Source organism: Monosiga brevicollis, genomic scaffold, assembly GCF_000002865.3.
Source record: "Monosiga brevicollis MX1 MONBRscaffold_34 genomic scaffold, whole genome shotgun sequence".
NCBI classification, from domain to species: Eukaryota; class Choanoflagellata; order Craspedida; family Salpingoecidae; genus Monosiga; species Monosiga brevicollis.
In genome coordinates, this window is record NW_001865071.1 from 146,060 (window position 1) to 164,209 (window position 18,150).

General features: G+C 56.1%; 4 protein-coding genes across 4 annotated transcripts in view; 2 read left to right on the top strand and 2 right to left on the bottom strand.

Annotated features, from left to right (window-relative positions):
- Positions 1–156: 156 nt before the first annotated feature.
- MONBRDRAFT_34327 (uncharacterized protein) lies at positions 157–5,405 on the bottom strand. The gene is made up of 22 exons (XM_001749870.1): positions 5,313–5,405; positions 5,138–5,214; positions 4,937–5,021; positions 4,715–4,851; positions 4,529–4,636; positions 4,261–4,419; positions 4,090–4,157; positions 3,770–3,953; positions 3,407–3,595; positions 3,090–3,199; positions 2,903–2,996; positions 2,534–2,794; positions 2,350–2,440; positions 2,201–2,263; positions 2,036–2,094; positions 1,864–1,939; positions 1,568–1,728; positions 1,381–1,470; positions 1,068–1,210; positions 823–977; positions 619–686; positions 157–508 (listed from the first exon to the last, which is right to left on the bottom strand). Exons 1-22 carry the CDS (start codon positions 5,314–5,316, stop codon positions 254–256), a joined length of 2,637 nt encoding a protein of 878 aa, XP_001749922.1. The 5' UTR covers positions 5,317–5,405; the 3' UTR covers positions 157–253.
- A 286-nt stretch (positions 5,406–5,691) lies between these two features.
- Positions 5,692–9,115, top strand: MONBRDRAFT_12017 (uncharacterized protein; the record flags this gene model as incomplete). The annotated part of the gene is made up of 3 exons (XM_001749818.1): positions 5,692–5,701; positions 5,839–6,422; positions 6,596–9,115. 3 exons carry the CDS (start codon positions 5,692–5,694, stop codon positions 9,113–9,115), a joined length of 3,114 nt encoding a protein of 1,037 aa, XP_001749870.1.
- Positions 9,116–9,305: 190 nt separating this feature from the next.
- MONBRDRAFT_29399 (uncharacterized protein) lies at positions 9,306–14,781 on the bottom strand (the record flags this gene model as incomplete). Its single annotated transcript, XM_001749871.1, has 25 exons — positions 9,306–9,422; positions 9,523–9,620; positions 9,695–9,904; positions 9,996–10,025; positions 10,142–10,317; positions 10,378–10,451; positions 10,552–10,608; positions 10,674–10,790; positions 10,944–10,979; positions 11,060–11,239; positions 11,316–11,537; positions 11,662–11,882; positions 12,005–12,104; positions 12,175–12,259; positions 12,376–12,509; positions 12,799–12,897; positions 13,018–13,070; positions 13,179–13,305; positions 13,428–13,532; positions 13,618–13,746; positions 13,885–13,973; positions 14,148–14,211; positions 14,297–14,362; positions 14,461–14,532; positions 14,644–14,781. The coding sequence occupies 25 exons, from the start codon at positions 14,779–14,781 to the stop codon at positions 9,306–9,308; spliced, it is 2,799 nt and encodes a 932-aa protein (XP_001749923.1).
- An 843-nt stretch (positions 14,782–15,624) lies between these two features.
- The window catches only part of MONBRDRAFT_29400 (uncharacterized protein), a gene marked incomplete at both ends in the record, with an annotated part of 3,280 nt that continues 754 nt past the window's right edge, over positions 15,625–18,150 (top strand). The window contains 11 exons of the mRNA XM_001749819.1: positions 15,625–15,726; positions 15,810–15,932; positions 16,062–16,283; positions 16,328–16,416; positions 16,746–16,838; positions 16,968–17,075; positions 17,171–17,238; positions 17,350–17,537; positions 17,606–17,693; positions 17,792–17,861; positions 17,979–18,082. Coding sequence (XP_001749871.1) covers positions 15,625–15,726; positions 15,810–15,932; positions 16,062–16,283; positions 16,328–16,416; positions 16,746–16,838; positions 16,968–17,075; positions 17,171–17,238; positions 17,350–17,537; positions 17,606–17,693; positions 17,792–17,861; positions 17,979–18,082 — 1,255 coding nt within the window. The remainder of the gene's footprint in view (positions 15,727–15,809; positions 15,933–16,061; positions 16,284–16,327; positions 16,417–16,745; positions 16,839–16,967; positions 17,076–17,170; positions 17,239–17,349; positions 17,538–17,605; positions 17,694–17,791; positions 17,862–17,978; positions 18,083–18,150) is intronic.

Here is an 18,150-nt window from a genome sequence, read left to right on the forward strand (position 1 = left end):
CTGACCGAAATCACAACTCGCCGGGCACAACTTGCCGCAATATTGTCAGCATGAATTGTCAGCGTCCGTATCTGACATCCAATGTCAGCACGGGTTGGCCGGGCGTAGCAGCGGGATCAAGCCTGCCGCAGGCGATGGTGTCAAGACGGGTGTATTGGACATTCGATGTATAATTTTGGACCACCCCAAGGCAAAACACAGCAGGAGCACAGGGTAAACCTGCTTAAACACAAGACCAAATCAGACCAGCTGCCTAGTCCCGAACACCCAGCCGTTGGCGCACATAGGCGTTGTTGTGGGCCGCCAGCTTGTCTCGTAGAGCCGCCACCTTTTCAAAGGCTTGTTCAGGTGTCAAGCCTTCCGCCTGAATGCTGCGCACTTGGTCTACGAATGTTGAGAGCAACTGCTCCCCCTCTCGCTGCTCCAGCTTGGCCTTTTTGTCTGGCGTTGACCCAAGTTCGCCCGTGTTTTCAAAGTCTTCCAGCTCAGCTGCCTTGCGTTTGGCGTCCTGCACGTCCGTGGGTCGTGAGCCAATGAATGAAAAAACCTCGGATTTCCAACGCCGCCGTGTGCAGAGGAGCCATGGACTCGGGGCGGGCCATGTATGCCCTTTCATACCTCAATCACAGCGGCTGGAAAGTGCACCATTTCAGCCACATGAATGCCAAAAGATTGATCACAGACACCTAGAAGCCACACACACACACACACACGTGCCAGTGAATCGCGTGAAAAATGTACTTCTCTTGCTCGGCTCGCACACAGGCCCAATCTCAAACAAAAAAAAAAAAAAAAAAAAAAAAAAAAAGAGAAGACACGCACCTGGTTTGACTTTGTAAAGCAGCGTGAGCTCGTTGTTGGAAGTCAAAGCATCCACATGTAGATTGACAACGCTTGGCAATTCGTCTGCGAGTGCCGTCAGCTCGTGGAAGTGCGTCGCAAAAAGGCAAAACGCCCCAATGGTCTTGGCAATGTGCCTACAACCCCCGCATGTCGTCACGCACTCGTCAACTCAGCACCATCCGATGGTCAAACCAGTATGCTGTAAAAGGAGCGCCAGGACGTACTCTGAAATAGCCCAGGCTAGCCCAAAGCCATCGTAAGTGGATGTGCCACGGCCCAGCTCGTCCACGATAATGAGTGAGTTACGGCTCGCGGCTGACAAAATGCTTGCAGTTTCCAGCATCTCTGCCATAAATGTTGAGATGCCCTAAACAGACATCCAAGTCCCCAAATTGACATTAGATTTCGAGCGCAGACGCGATTGAGCCTTGCCGCAGCCTGCGCTGTCACTCATTGCGTGAAGCTAGGCAGACAGGCCATGCCTGCTCCTTGGCCAAGTTGCCAACTTGCCTTGAGCTGACTGTCGCCAGCACCCACGCGGGCCAGAACGGCATCCACCACCGCAATCTCGGCCGTGTTTGCTGGAACAAAGCAGCCAATCTGTGCCATCAAGACTGCCATGCCAATCTACGAGCGCGCAAGAAAAAGTGCAAAGCCGAAATGATCATCTGCCGTTCGGCTCGACGAGCTATTTGCCAAACAAAACTGAGCAACGTGGCCAAACCTGTCGAATGTAGGTCGATTTACCGCCCATGTTGGGCCCGGTGATGATTTGAAACTCGCCGTCCTCTCGACGCAAGTCCACGTCATTGGGGATGAATGCCAATTCGTCTTGCACCTCCAGGCAGGGATGGCGGCAGGCCTTCAAGGTGATGTTGCCTTCCCCTGCACGTCAAATCAAATGAGTCCCATTTGAGGTTAGAAAAGAGAGAAACAGAGACCGCGAAAAGGGAAATTAAGAGCACCCGCCTTCGCCGCAAGTGTGGCTCGGGTGCACGCACACCCTGCCGACGCACTTACCCATGGCATGCATGACGGGGCGCACATAAGGTACGGGAGCCCGCAGCGAGGCGGTGGCCAAAGACAAGAAGACGTCCTGAAGCATGAACCGCAGCGGTGGACGTGATGTTAATGGCTGCCTGTCCTCAGGACACTGCATCAGGCACAAAATGAGAGTTTAGCTGACACGCACCAAAACTGCGATGACGGCATTCAGCTCTTCCATGGGTTCCTCGTAGCCGGATGCAATGCCTGCAAGCCCGCACGGACATCACCAAGTCAGCGGGAGCCGCGTTGCAGCGAAAAAGAAACGGTTGACGAGGTTTGGGTGCAGGCTTCCCAATGAGAAGGCGCGTACCAATCACTTTAGCGGCCACCTCGGCCTGAATTTCTGCGTAGCGGTCATGTTGTGCTTGCCGGGCTGATGTCCCAAGAAAAGAAACAAAAACCCCTCGGTCAGCGAAAAATGTTCTGGCAGCTCATCCTGCTTGGGGTGACGGCCCTCACCTTCGTTGAGACGCGACAGGCGCTTGTTTGTAAACTTAATCCCGTTCTTTTGCGTTTCAATGGTGGTGTAGGCCTTGTTGTTACGCAGCAGCTGTCATGTTCACCCAGGGATGAGCTGCGGCCCTCGACCAGGAACATGGCAGATGACTGATGCGAGGCAGCTCGACAAGGTGACGAGACTCACCTTATCATATGCCCGTGTGACGCGAAAGAGATACTGCTTGCTCTTCGCGTCTTGCTCACACTTGAGGCTCTTGCCATACTCGAGGTTTAGGTCCTCTGCTGCCTCTTCGCAGGCCGAGGTGATTTCCTCTTCAATCGTATCGATGGCCTCGCGGGTCTTCTGCATGTCTTCATTGAACGTTGGTTTGATAAAGTAATTTTGATGGTCGGCTTGCTCCAGATCAATCGTGCGCTCAACCAACTCGAGGTATTTTTCAAAGTCCTAACACCGCGACGTGGAGATACGCCCGTGAGTGGGGCCCACGCGCAGACCAAGTGACGTTCTACCTCCGACCCTTGTCTTGAAATTCTCGTTGCGACTGAGACTCACCTCGAACAGAGTAGTAAAATCCTCCAAAAATTGTTTGTGCAAGAGGGTGGCATGGGTGCCTTCAAAATCCTGGAGGTGCTCAATCAAATCAGGCCTGCATCGAGAAGGACAGCGGGCAGGGGGGGTGGTGAGATTGCAGATCACGCGTAGATGCATGCCAGGTGCGCTCAACGCAACATCGACGCACAAGCGCTTGACGGCCATGTAGACAGACACCACGTCTTGCAGGCGAGCCCGTTGGCGAGCAAACTTCTTGGACAGTCGGCTGAGATCTGGCATCTTCTTCAAAGCAGTTTCCTATGTGTGAAAGCCCGACGGGGGAGCACGTGCCATGAGACTCGGCCAGCGATCAGTGCCGGCGTCGCAAAATGGCAGGAACAAAACAGGTCGTTGTCCTTTGCCCTGCAGGTTGGCTTTGAACTGCCTCGACCGTAGTCTGCGCAGCGGATCATGGGAACTTGCCAAGTTTTGCTTGAGATCATCGGCTTCAATAAAGCACTCAACCAAGTCGTGGCGCTCACGGATGCGATTGACGTCAAGGAGGGGTTGCTTCAACCACTGGTATAGCAGACGCTGTCCCTGGAGCGTCTTGCAGTGATTGAGAAGTCCAAAGAGTGAGTGTGACTTTGTGCTGTGGGGACCGGCCGGAAAGACATTCAAAGCACGCATGGCTGCGCTGTCCAATCGCATGTACTGCACCAAAGCCCACATCGCATGTTGTTGTTGTTGTTGTTTTTTGTTTTTTGACCCGGTGATCGACGAGATGCAAGTCCAATAGAAATCACAGCGGAGTGAAATTACGTGACGCTTGAATGAACCGGAGTAGCAAGAGTGCATGACCGGCCATGACGAAAGTGGGGAGCATACCTGGGTAAAGTTGAAGGTACTGAGACGAAACTTGTTTGTGTTGGCGTCATCGGCGAGAAGATCCAGATAGTGGATGACGCAGCACAAGGCAGCCATGGCAGCCTTTTCGTCCACCTGCGGCAGGGCAGCCGCTTTTTGGTCCTGCGCGAGTTTCAACAAGCGCTCCAAGTCTTGCACCACATCTCTACGGGGGCGATGCACAGAGGCCGTGCAGACAATGAGCACTCGAGATGTGAAACAAAACAAGACAAAAAAAAAAAAAAAAAAAAAAAAAAAAAAGAGCAAACGCTGATGTTAGGCAGTCGCAGTAAGGGGCATACTTGGCCTGGTAATCAGCCTTGCGTCGTGGTGTCACCATGGCGCCATAGCGCTCGGAGATCTGGGACAACTATTCATTGAATGAATTCACATGGCGTATAGTCAGGCTAGGTGCGTGGCATGCGTTTGGTAACGACATGGACCAGCAAGGAGATCAAAAGGGGTGAACATACCTTGGTAATCAGAGGGTTGTTTTGCTCTGACGGCAACAAGACTTCCTTTGGCCCAACCTGCACCAAAAGAGCCTCAAAGTTGTTGAACTGGGCAGTGTCAGGAAATTGGCACACTCCAAAGCTGGCCTGGGCAGTGTCACAAAATGCAACGCCAACCAGCTATGGAACCCAGGTGATTGCAATACAGAATCAGCAGGCATGCAGTTCCCGCCTCCTGCGAACAACTTGTGGAATGGACCGTGCGATTGCAAATCAGATGCGCGCAAACCTGATCATTGCCGCTTCCTTGCAGGGTGACAGCCAGAACGATGGATGACTGAACCAGATCGCTGTTGTACAGAATGTCCTGAAAGGCCTGGGTGTTGCCCGGAGAGGCCTGGAGCAGAGGCGGTAAGGGTCACCCGAAGCACTAGCACGAGGCCGAAGGAGGAAGATCGAAGAAGGGTTTGCCCACCTTCTTGGTCACGGCCCATTGGTGGGATTTGCCCGAGCTACTGAAGACCTCGACGCGGTAGCGGCGCTGCAACAGCAGATCACGGATGGTCGTCTCAAAGAGCATCTGGTTCATGCTGCAGGACGGCAATTTTTTGGCTAGCAAGATCAAACAAGGTCGAGGTGAGCCCTCGTCAGGCAGGCGTCGAGGAGGGAGTGCGGCTGGGCTGCTGCTCAAGCGTACCGCCGTAGTATTTGAGCACGCCCTGGGATTTGAAGATGTTCTTGGCCGCGTACAGAGCATCGTCGCCGTGCAAAGTGTAGTAGTCCTACGGTGAGTCGGCATCGAGCACCACGACCGAACCGGCTGAGCAACCCCGACTCGAATCCCGCAGGGCCGGAGACGGTGCCCGAATGGAGCATAAATCCCACAGCCAAAACTCACGCCGCGATCAAAGAAGCGGATGCATGTGGCTGGCTTGGCAGGCAACCGCTCGTAGGCCGCACAAAAACCGCTCTCTTCTGCATTGACACCCAGCACACGCCGACACAGCCAATAGAGGTTGAGAAGGCGCCATGGAGCCAGGATAGCGATACCAACCACCATCATTCCACCTTACCCATGTTGTCGGTGCACCAAGGCGTCGTTGCTGGATACACCAATACCCGCGCCCACGCGTTCCACCCAATGAAGTCTCTCCACCCTCGAGCCAATTCGATGCCCGATGCGATGCGATGCGATGCGATGCCACCACAAAATGCAAAACCGCGCCTTCGTGTGTGTGTGTGTGTGTGTGTGTGTGTGTGTGTGTGTGTGTGTGTGTGCGCGCGTTTTCTTTTGTTGAATGCCCAATTTGTAACGGTCACATCGCTTTCAAGCAAAAGTTGACAGTTACACTTTGTGTGTGTGTCTGTCTGTCTGTCTGTCTCCGCTCGCTCTCTCTCTCTCATTCTTTTTCGCACACTCTCTCTCTCACTCTCTCTTTGTGATCGGCGACCATGGCGACAGGTGAGTGATGGGTGAGCGTGTCGGGCTGAGCATGTGCTGGGTCGAGCAGATGAGCAGACATGAACTTGCCGGGATGAGATGTTGCTCGCGATTCCTTTGGTTGTCTGGATCAGGCTCATCATGCGGCTGTTGATTAGACGTGGTCGTGGCACGCCCGAATCAGGCCACCGCAGCCCCGACTTCAACATTGATGGGACCTCGGCAACAGCTCCTCACGCGCCGTGGCCGGTTGCAGCGTGCAGTCCATGGCGAACCCACCGCTGCGCAGGCAGCACCTGCTCACTACACGGCCAACGAAGTTTCAAACCAGGTCACCCAGGTCATGGGCACGTACCTGCGCGACTGGTCTGAGCGACAGCAAGAGCAACAAACTCGCCTCCTGGATCAACAGCGCATGCTCCTTCAGGAGACGCAGAGCCAGCTCGATCGATCGCTCAAAGCGAGCGAGGGTCGGCTCGCCCAAGGAATCGTCGTCCACACTCATGCCCAGCAGCCGGGCGCCTCGACACTTCCCCAATACGCCTCAAAGTCGTCCCCACATGCACCCCACCCACACCACCACACACCCTCCCTGCGCTGCTCAGCAACAGGAACCCGCTGCCGCGGCCGCGGAGGGAGCTGTCGCCACTCCAGCCACCGTGAGAATCGGGCTCACCTGACCGCAGCCCCCTCTGCGCCTGCCTTCGCCTCTTCTTCCTCGTCTTTAGACCGCCTTGTCCAGGTCTGTCCATGTTCCGCAATGAATGGGACCCGAAACACCTATTGATTTGCGCGTCCCTCTCATGCCACTGTTTTGCTTTACTTATTTTTTATTTTTTATTTTTTATTTTTTCTTGCTAAATTCTCTACCCATCCTTGTTTTTGTTGAATGCTGCTGTGGCATCACTGTCGTAGACGGCTGCAAGTCTGCGGGATGAACTTGCTCAATTGCGTGGCCATACTGATCACCAGTTTGGGGCTCTGCGTCGCACACCCGCCCCTCTCGACCGCTACCTCGCTCCGCAATCCAAGTCGCCCCCCGTGTCCAACACATACACAACGCCGCGACGAGCCCCAGGCCAGGATGGCATGGTGTCTGAGGCTGAGGCCCAGCTGGCTGCCGCACGCCGGCAGCAAGAGGAGCTCTCGACCCGCCTGGCCCTCTTTGATTCGCAGATGGATATGGAAGATGCTCTCTTGGATGTCTTTGGACCAGCTCACGATGAGGAGACAGACCAAGCCGCCATTCGCCGCTCTGTCATGGATGCAATGCGCCGTGCTCGTGCACAAGTGCATTGGGAACAAGCTGGTCTCCCCTTACCCACTTCCTCTGAGAGTGAGACGGGCAGCAGCATTGCTCATGCCCAACGCAAGTTTTCGCCCCGCCCAGGAACAAAGCTTTACCACCCTGACAAACACTCTACGGAGCCACCTGGCCCACCTTCTGACCCACCAAAAGCTTCACCATCTCGGAATCCCAATCCAAGGAAGCGACGCGCCTTGCCGCACGAAATAGGCATCCATGGCCCCACTGCAGCCCCTTTCCGCGCGACCCGTGCCTCGCAACTTCGTGCCGAAGCAAATCGCCAACGTGCCACTCAGGAATCAAGTCGCGCACAAAAGCCACGCCGCCAACCAAGCACAAGGGTAGAGCCCAAATCTCGCGCTCCCGTTCCCTCCGCCCCCATCGATCCACCCCGAGCAACGCCGCCCCCTGTTGAAGCCAGTCCACCTACAGCACCCGCCGCACCCGCCGCACCGTGGGCTCCAGAGGTACACGACCAACTCTTGCACGACATCCTTCAACAACTCCGGCCTCCGCCCCCCGAAGAACCCGCAGTTGCGAGTCCTCCTGCGGATGTGCCTGAGAGAGCAGACATGCCTGAAGCGGCCCTGTCCTCGGACACTGTCCATCCAACTCTGACCTATCAAGCGCCACCCACCACCAGCTGGCAGCCTGCTGCCATTGGACGGCGTGCTTTGGGCGACGCCGCCCGCTGGACAGCCGCTGCTCCCCCAGATCTCGGCACGGATTGGCATCAAGAGCTGGCCCGAATGACGGAAGACCACGTGATGGCAGCCGCTCTCTCCGCGGCACACATTTCACGCCTGCCGCCCCCACCGCCCCGTTCTAGCCCAGCTCCAGAGGCTCCCCAAAACTCGCTTTTGCTTGCTCACTTGCAACCCAAGCAAATCGAGCAGCTAGTGTTGGACGACTTGGTTGCGCTCGCTGGTGCCGAAGCAGCTGCTCTCCGCGCCGAACGCGCGCCTCCGTTGCCCGTGGAGTCGCCTGCACCCCCAACACCCCTGCGCAGCACCCCGGACGCGGATGGACTAATCACCGCGCCGACATCGCGGATCGTCACCCCTACCCCCTCCGAGTCTGATGATGCCTCGGTTGCCCCAGCCACCCCTGTCCCAGAGCCTCAGCCAGAGCCTGTACCCCGTGGGCCCGCGACAGCTGACATCCAGGTGCAGACCGAGTCGCCAAGGCAGTTGGTGGTGCGAGCTTCGTCACCGGTGGGCTTTGGGCCAGCAAGCCCACAACTGATTGGCACAGCCATCAGCGAAGCCTCCGAGCCAATTAGCCGCTTGGCTGATGCCACGTTGTCGACGCCGCCCAACTCGCCGCCGTTTAAATCTCACGGCGCGGCCCACCAAGAAACTCAGACCACGGATCCTATCCAATCTCCCTCCCGGTCCTCGTCAATCGCTGACGTGCTGACCTCGCCGCCAGCCCCAGTGGCATCGACGCCACCGCCGGACGTGGGCCCCATCACAAACGAGGACGTCACCAGCATAGCTTCGCATCCCTCTAGCGTGAGCATGCACTCCGTTGGTCTCTCCGCGGCCTGGCCCGTCTCTGGAGGCCACGCGGCAATGAGTCTCCTTTCGGTCGGAGAGGTCTCACTACCCAGCGAGCTCGACTCCTCGCAGGCCAGTCGTGAGCCTGGTCAGTTATCAGCCTCATCAAGTAGCGCCCTTTCTGAACTTTCGCAGGGCGACGAAAGTGCGTGGAGTGAGGGTCAGGTGGGTCAAGAGCCCTGGGCCGCAGCTCATCAAAATGCCTGGGCTGAGTCTCGCACGAGCGAGGAGCATTCTGATGCTGACTCGAGCTCTCTTGCCCTAAGCGAGGGCCTCCTTTCCTTGGGCGAACTACCCGTTGCAGCTCCGGTGACGGCCACTTGGTGGCCGGCTGCCCCACAACCACGCCCAGCGCCTCGAACGCCGATGCCGCATCCTGCCAGTGCGCTCGGCTCCCCGCTCCACTCACCAACAGGACATGTCAGTCCCGCAAACGTGCGCGATTGGTCCGTTCAAGAGACAGAGCATGCGGCGTGGCACGTGCAAGCGCCTTTTGCCACGGGCCAACGATCATCACCCGTGGCCCATCTGGCCGACCACCTCAGCGAAGATGATGGATCGAGTTTCTAATAGGCGGCGCAACGGCGCACGAGTCGCAGCTGTTGTCCAAGGTCGCTATCTGAATTTAATTTCAACGAATGTTACTATGACCAGGATCGAAATCTTCCTTTGATGGCACGAAGCAAGGGGGCAACAGGGGCGCACGGAGAGGTCGTGGACAGCAAAAGAAGCGAAACACCGGCAAGGGACAACGCTCGACCTATTGGAAGGCTGCCGTCAGGAACTTCTGGTCGGCCTCGGTTAGGCGTGCCGTGAGCTGGGAAAATTGAGCCGGAGATCCGTCGCGCAAGGCAACAAAGCCTTGCTCCAGGTATTCCTGCCCGCGTCCAGAGCCAAGGAGGCAGGGAGAGAAGGGTTGTATCAGCACAGAACAAGGCAGCAGATGGGGAGAAAGGATGGTTCGTGCGCTGCCTGACCTTGAGATTGACCTGACTGAGGGGGTCTGCCTTGACATCTGGATCATCATCCATATCCAAGTCATCCTCAAACTGGCCAAAGCCGAGGTCCACGATATCTACCAGACGCTCCCAAGGCAAAGTGAGGTCCGGTGGGCAATGAGACGGGACGAGACTCGCGCATCAAACGTACCCGACGTGGAGAAGATTTCATCGGCTGGTACAAAAGTGCCATCAGCCAACTGTCCTTGTTCATCAACATCTTCCCACTCATCTTCAACCTCAGCGTCATCATCATCGTCGTCACCCTCGGCCTGCTTGAGCGTCTCATCATGGTGTTGGCGCACCAGGAGCTGGAAGACGCGCTCCAGAAGAGGCACCTGTGCAAACTGGGGCCCACCATCTATGGCCACAGCAAAAGGGGAGATATGTAAGGACCGCGCTTCTCTCCTCAGTGGTCAGCCAGGAGGCTTGGACGGAGGACTGGCACTTACTCTTGCGCGCTCGCGAGCGCAACTGAATGCCTACACCCACGCACGCGGGCAAAGGCAAGTGCGTGAGGCGAGAATACAGAGGGAGGCAAGCAACTTTGCAAAGAAAAGGTTGCTTCTCCCATCGACGTTTACACGCTCAAGCTCACCTGGTTTGTGGATTTCTTCGCCTTGCACGGTGCAGGAGAGAAGGTCGGCGTCATCGCGCATAAGAAGTTTGCTGAGCGCCACCGTACTCACAATTGTATCGTAGTTGCCATAAAAGTCCGTGTGGTTTTGAACCCACATCCGCAAGACAAACTCAAGCGCTCTGCACCACAAAATACTGTGAGCAAGCGACACGCCCTTCAAAAGCAAAGATCGTGTCAGTCAGATGGTAACGCACTGGTGAGCTCGCAGGAATTGCAAGACTGTGTCCAGGTTCTCATTGGCTAGCCGAGCAAAAATGAGAAGAAGACTCTGCGTGTACCACAAGGTGGCAGGCGTGGCGTTAAATATGGAGCTAAAAGGGCATGCCGACACAACGCGAGGCACGCATCACATGCAACACACAACAGACCTGCTGCACAGTCAGCGTGCGCGAGCTTTGCAGCTTGTGCAGAGTGGCCAGCAGAATCTAAACCGCGCAAAAATTGTGAGTGAGACATGGTAGGCACATAAACCCACCGCTGATCGACTGACCTGCTCTGTGATTGGGCCGAGAGCGTCGCCGGCGCGCAGAATCAAACTTGTCACCATCATGCCGGCAAAGGCGCACGCAGACTCTGGCACTTCGGGCGACAAAATATGGGCGATGACCTGCACGACCATGTCCAGGCCTGAACGGCCATTGTGTGAAAACGCCAACAGAGCTTGAAAGTGCTGCATAGGCACCATCCGCATAACTCGTGAGACGCTCGCCCGCAGAATGTCAGAACGAGTATTGCTGACAAGTCAAGCAAGGGAACCTACCCGGCTAATGAACATGCGAACGGCCTCAACACCATTCTACATTCGGCAAACCCACAGCCAATGTCAATGTGAGTGTGAAGGCACTGCTTTTGTGGCGTGCCGATCGAACAACGCACCTGCACCAGGCTAATATCTGAAGAGGTGCAGATGCTGTCCACAACAACTGGCAGCACCTGCTGCAAGAATTGGGCGCCATGTTCCTCATCTGCTGACTTGGCAATAGCAGCCACGATATCCATGGCGACATGAATGAGGCCCACCAGCCCGGCCTCGTCATGACGCGCTAGCAAGCTTGCCTACGTGTATGCCAGTGTTAGGTGTGCGTCTGTGGCGTTGATGATCCTACAGTCGAGCGGAATGCGCAGGACTCACCAGCGTGGGGACGGCTTTGGCCAAGAGAGTAGGGACTACAGCCGGCAGCTCGGCCAGAGCAGAAAAGTACTCGCCGACAACATCGGCCATCAGTGCGTCGGCCGACGCCTTGAGGAAAACGGCTAGACCAAGCGAGCACAGCTTTGAAGCATATGCACCCGTCACCTCTGGATTGACCGGAGCAACCTGCGTCAGCGTCTCCACCATTGTTCGCATCAACTCCTGCGCGTTTGCCGACCGCATCCGAGCAGAACAGGTTGAACCTGTGAGAGAACACCGCTGACGAGGAGCTCGGGGGACGGCCCAAGCGCGGCTAATAAAATTGATTCGAAGGGGTTGTACTCACCATGGTAGACACCGACAAAAGAGCCAAAACGCCTTCATAGATCGCGGCCACGGCTGGGCGGATCGAATCGGGGTTATGAGTCAGAAGCTTGGTCGCATAAAAGTTGATAGCTTGCAAGCTGCTGGCTTTGAAGGGGATGGGCGCCTCTGGCTGCAAGCCGGACAGGGCGAGTTGCAAGAATGACTGCAGAAGCTCAGCCGGCACTGCTTCCGCCAACCGGCCTAGCATAACCGCCACATGCAGTACGTCAGTTGAACCATCAATCGGTGCTAGTGGATGGGCTGGCCGCATCACAAACAGCCAAGCCTATGCAGCCCCATGGGTCCCGCTGCGGCATACTTACCCGTGGCCAACAACGCACGACCTGCCAGGAACGGGAACTGCACCTCCTGGGCCAATGCTGCAATGTCGCGGCCCAAGTAGCTCGGCAAATCAAACTCCACCTAAACACCAAAGCGCACCTACACTTGAGCGCGTGATGCTTGCATATTCCTGAGCATGTCGGAGGCTCACCTTGCCCGCGCCAAGCACGTCAATCAGCAACTGGCTCACGGCGGTACGGCAGAGCGTGGCACAGGCGCTTTCGCAGGCCGTCCACCTAATGTAAAAATGGACAATTGTTGTGAGCCGATCTGTGCATGTGAGCAGGCGAGAAGAATTGACTTGCTCCACCCGCGGGCGCTGTACTCCTGGCGAATGAGACGGCGGGCCCACCAGAATTCACTCGTCGTTCGAGCAGCTTGTCCCTTCTCGATGGTTGATGTGATGGCTGATAACAAGGCCCGTGTGGCCGTGACTTTTCCGTAGCTCTCCAGCAATGTGTCGATCGCAGCAAATGCATGGGCTCGCTACAAAACTCAAAAGAGATTGCTGCATGAGCCAAAGCTTTCACCCGAGCCGAGAGCGAGTGGTACAAGGCCATCCAAGGCCATCCTAGAGAACATGAAGCAAGAGGATTGCTAAAACTCACGATGCTTGTCGACATGCTCAAGTCTTCCGCATCGACCAAAAATTGATCAGCATCTTCTAACCAAGTATCGCCCTGTGCTTGCAAGGTCGATCAGCTCAAGGTGAGACGGCGCCTCATTGGCTGGGTAGGCCAGCGCAGCTAGCGCGAGTCAAAATTTTAGCGCACACCTGCTCCTCGGTCATGGCACCATATTGCATCATAAGAGCAAGAATGGTAGGAAGCGAGTCTTTAAGCACAGTGCGGGCTTTGGCATTGTCCGTCAATTCCTTGGGGGTGCAGGCGTTTTCAAAAGAAAGGTCAGAAGAGCTACGACGGTGCGCTACAAGCCGGGGGAAAGCCCCCTCTCGCTGTGGAGATGGGAGACCAGGAAGCTGGTGGCCACGTACCGCAATAAAGTCGAAGCAAGCACGCAAGACTGGCTCCATGGACGTGCTGAGGCCTGGTTGGAGCAAAGGCAATCGGGGTGAACGGGATGCCAAAAAGAAGTAGCCAACTGCAACTGACAAGCAAGTTTTCTGGCCAGAATGCCCGGCCAGAGCAAGCAAACCTTCTTCATCTTCCTGCTCATCGAGGCCTTCAGAGCTGAAAATCACCGCAGCCTCATAAGTGGATGACAACGACACCAGCAGCTTGAGCACCAAGTCTGTCGTCATGGGCAGAAGACTGGCCAGCGGCTAGGCCGATGTAAAAGCATAAAGCGATGATCATGAGCACATGGTGAGGCTTTGCCTGAGCCCTTGGTCACAAGCAACCGACCCAGGTGACTTTTGCTGCAAGAGAACAGGCTGTAACAAACCTTGGAAAAGGCAGCCAGCATGGTCGTGATGGAGGTAATGGCTTCGGCCTTGAGACACCAAGGGGTGGCTTCGCTAAAGGCCAGCTCGCCCAACAACGATGTCCACTAAGGCAAGAGGCAACCCAACGGGGTTGAGTGTGATGGCAGAGCCAGGTACGAGCGGGCCAGGCAGCCGGACGCTAAGATGTACCGGCTGCAGGCGGGGCTTGACGTGGGCACTGTAGAGAGCGCGATCACCCTCTTGCTTGGTGTAGTCGCTGAGCCCAGTCATAAAGTTGGTCACGGAAGATACGGCCGTTGAGCGAGTGCGAGGGCCATACTACAAGACACGCTTTGCAATGAGCCGACTGCAGTGCAGCAGACAAAAACAAAGGATGGACGGGGATGTTGGTGGGAAGTCGTTTGGACCGGTGTTGAGGGCTCGCGACTGCACTTTTGACATGGGCGCGACTCTAACCGCTGTGCTTGTGGCGATATGGTGTAGCGGGGGCAGCAGCAGTGGGGCTAGCGTGGGCAGGTGGCGCACGTCCACCAGGGCGGAAAGCTCTACATTGAAATCAACGCGGCGTGGCAAAGCGGCGTGTGGTCACCAAGGCGGCGTGTGGTTACCAAGGCGGCGTTGTGCAAAATGCGTCCTCTCGCTCAAATTGGCTGCACACACCCACACACACACAGGCTGTGTTGGAACATGTTTCATGAAGACACAAAGGAAAGACCCACCGGCAAGGACGTGAAGTGCACCGTGAACCAGCGCAGGGGACTCCGATTGCAACGCAGGCACAAGCTAAGGGTAGCAACAATAGTGAGAGCAAAATGGAAGGGGACCAAAGGCAGCTAAAACGTGGGTGAGCCAGTTCGGCCAACCTAACCTGATCAAACAGATCCGGCCATTCTTCTGGCCAATCAAGATTGGCAATGGTTGTGATGCAGTAAATCTATAAGTGGTCAGTGCCCGGGATGATGCGCCGTGAAATAACCGATCACAGCCATGAGGGAACAGCATGGGGGCGTGGTGACTGGCAAAGGCACGTACAGCCGCGCGCCGGACAAGTCGTTCTTCATGGCCAATGAGGTTGAGCAACCCCTGTTTCAGCTGAGGCCGAGCCTGTTCAATTCAAAAGCCATGAGCAGGCAAGCACCATTTGCATCTTGCCGCCTGCAGCTGTCTGGATCAGGGAGCAGGGAATCCGAGGAGACGATTGATCGCCACACAAACCTCGTGTGGCACCGCGGGCTCTTCAAAGCTGTCCAAGGTCCGATCCCAATGCGTCTTGATGTGACGCTGCAAGACCAGGAGAGCCGCCTGGCGGATGGCAACATCCTGGCCCTCAAGAGTGGCCAACGAGGCCACCATGAGAGCAAAACCTACACCAAGACGCATCCGAAACCACCAGGTCAGACTCCACTCGGCCCGCCCGCTCCGCCTGCTTCACCCGTTACTTGCCTGCCTCGGTCGTCTGAGCTGACTCGATGTGCTTCTCCGCAGCCAACCGCTGCTCCTCTGAGTCCGGCTGCACAACGGCGCGAAGCGCCTCACTCAAAACATCCATCCCACTGTTGCCGCTGTCAAAAACAAGAGCCGAAACGCGAACAGGTATGAGAACAGGCACAAGAAGGAGCTTCAACCCCGACCACGACCTTCTCCAGCGAGAACGCGCGCGGGCGGCGACGACGCGATAACGGTCCAATGCCTGACACGTGAATCGCACAAAGTAAAATACTTTGTACTCGTAGAAGTAAGCACACATTTCTGGTTGCCTGCACTGCCCAAAATACTTTCAAACAGGCGCTTCCCCCAGTACTCCCAGGTAAAATACTTTTAACTTTCTTCCTCCATCACATCTTCGCCCTTAAAATCTGAGCCTGAAATACTTTTTTTTATGTACGACTAGGAATGGTATTTATCAGCATTCAAAGAGAGAGAGAGAGAGAGAGAGAGAAAGAGCGTGACGGACCATCTCTGCCGTGTTGTCGACCCACTGGCCCGTTTGCTTCGCCTTGTCCTTCGCCTTCTCCTACTCTTCCAATTCGGCCTGCTGGACTGGGCTGGGGCTGGGCTGGGGCTGGGGTGCTGCATGTGGGTGCTTGGCGGTTGAGGGACGCTAAATAGGCTAGATCAAACACAGAAAAAGGCTGGTGTTCGCGGCTCAGGGCTCGACGAGGACCGTGGCTGGAGCGATTGGCTACACCACTCGGAATGGCGCGGGTCAAGTGGCGCCAGCTGATCATTGGCTTTTTGATACTATGGATGGGCGCGCTCTTCCTTCTCGTGACCCGCACGAGCCCCGCCGCGCACTCGGTAGGAGACGTGGCTCTTGATTCGGTGGTTGTTGGACATGCTGACCCCCCTCAAACCCTGGATCCTGCTCTCGATTTGCTCAGGTTGAACACGGACTGCAAGATGCCACTTTTTCAGATGATGGCGTGTTCGACATGGAATTTGAATCCGCAGGCGTCCCGCACAGGCGTCAACATCCACCCCCAACCGCCGCCAGTTCAACCGAGGTGGGTGTTGGAACTTGAACCCCTTACCGGTGCACATGTTCACGCCCCAGGGGACAGTCCTGTGGTTCAACAGGGGCGCTGACCCCATCAACCATCCACGCGCTTATTGCTATATGTATACATGTTCAGCGACCGGTGGCCAAGCGCCAGGAAGAACCCTGGTCCGTTCCTGAGCCTGCCGAGCAGATGGCGCGCTTGAAGAAGTTGGCCCAACAGGCTCCCGAACACGGATTCTTCAAGTCCCCCAAGACTAAACCCGTGGCCAAGGCTGACCCAGCCGAGCCGGATACCAAGCCTCAACCCCAGGCAGGCCCTGCGCCAGCCCATCAACCATGGCCCTGCCGGCTATCGGTACCGTCTTGCTCACGTGAATCTGAACGCGCTGCTTTCACCAGGCTGTCGACGGCTTTCTGGACGATGAGCTGCATCATGTTGCCGACCCCAAGGCCGAATGGATCTCCCTACCTCGACCTGCCGAGCCCTCGTAGGTGTTGAAAGCCGGCCCTGTGGGCGGCCTTGCTTGCCCGCCCTTGTTGTTGTACTCCCTCTCGTTTTGCGCTTGGACCAAAAACTCCCACCCTCAAGCAACTTGTGACCCCGCGACCTATTAGGGCACCACGCCTGGACAAAGTTCAAGAGATTGAGTCCCGCCGGTACTATTCAGCCTCCACCTCTCTTCAGCTTGCGAATCGAATGGCTTATTCCCACATGCCGGGCAAATTCCATCTCGGACCCCATCGCCTCGTTCTTTTGTCAGCATCAGAAAGAGCTCATTGTCCTTGCTCGCCTTGGACCTCCAACAATCTGCGGCAGGCACCCAGACCCCATGCACATGAACGGCTTTAACGTCGAGGTCAGCGACAACTTGCCAACCAACCGGCTCATCCCTGAAGCCCGTCCATTCAAGTATGACAACCTAAGCAATGCTCTTACTCCTGCTACCATAATAGTCCTCCTCCCCCTTTCAAAACCCTGGAACACAAATCCTGTAAACAGTGTCGCGCATTTCACCCTGTCATATCTCCCCACCCGCAGATGCCAAAAGCGCCGTTATCCAGACGACTATGACTCGCTGCCGAGTACCACCATCATTTTCACTTTCCACAATGAAGCTCGCTCCGTATTGTATCGCTCCGTGCGCTCGTAAGTTCCGCCAGACGAAATGACTTCGACTTGAACAGCTTTGCAAGAACTCAGGCCGTTTTGACCTTGTTTTCACTGTGGCCACCTTGCCTCAGGGTCCTGGATCGGTCTCCGCCCGAGCTGATTGACGAAATCATCCTTGTCGACGACTTTTCCGATGATCGTAAGCCAAGCCAACGTCACCTTCCTTGGCACGTTGTTGGTGCTGTTTCTGATCGCTGGGGTTCTGTCCCATGTTTGCTTGCGTTGTGCTCTTGACTTGTGGCTATCTTAGCTGAACAGGGTAAAATTGTGTTGGGCATGGAGAAAGTGCGCATTTTGCGCAACACGCGCCGCGAGGGCTTGATCCGAAGCCGCATTCGCGCTGCCAACGCCGCTCAGAGCCCCGTTCTGACGTTTCTCGACAGCCACATTGAAGCCAACGTAGGCTGGCTCCCACCCTTGCTCGCGCACGTTGCCAAGGTCGGTAGCGCAGAGCGCGCGGTCCCATCTCTGTTGGTACACACACATGCTCATGTCCAAACCCATAGGACTACAAAACTGTTGCGAGTCCGATCATCGATGTGATCAACATGGAAAACTTTGAGTACCTTTTTTCCACCCCAACGCTGCGCGGTGGTACGAAAGCAAGGTTTCCATGTATATCCCCTGCAACTCTTTCACCCCATTGTCCCCCGACTTTCATTATCTTTTCTATGCTGGTTTGTCTTTGTCAGTGTTTTCGTGGAGCATGCAATTCCAATGGGGTCTCACTCCATATCACGTTGATCCCGATGAACCAATCAAGTACGTGCTGTGCTCGCAAAAGGACGCACCCAATAGCCGGTCCTGTCCCCTGCTGCACTGCTGCATGGCGTTTTCAAACCATGCCAGCTAACTGCATGCATTGTTCATTGCCAACAGAACGCCCATGATTGCTGGGGGGCTCTTCAGCATCAGCAAGCGCTGGTTCGATGAGTCGGGACAGTATGATACTGGCATGGACGTCTGGGGTGGGGAAAATTTTGGTATGCATCCAACCCGCGACGCCATTCGCTCATTCGGGTCGTTGTCATCCCCAAGTTAGCCCGCCCCC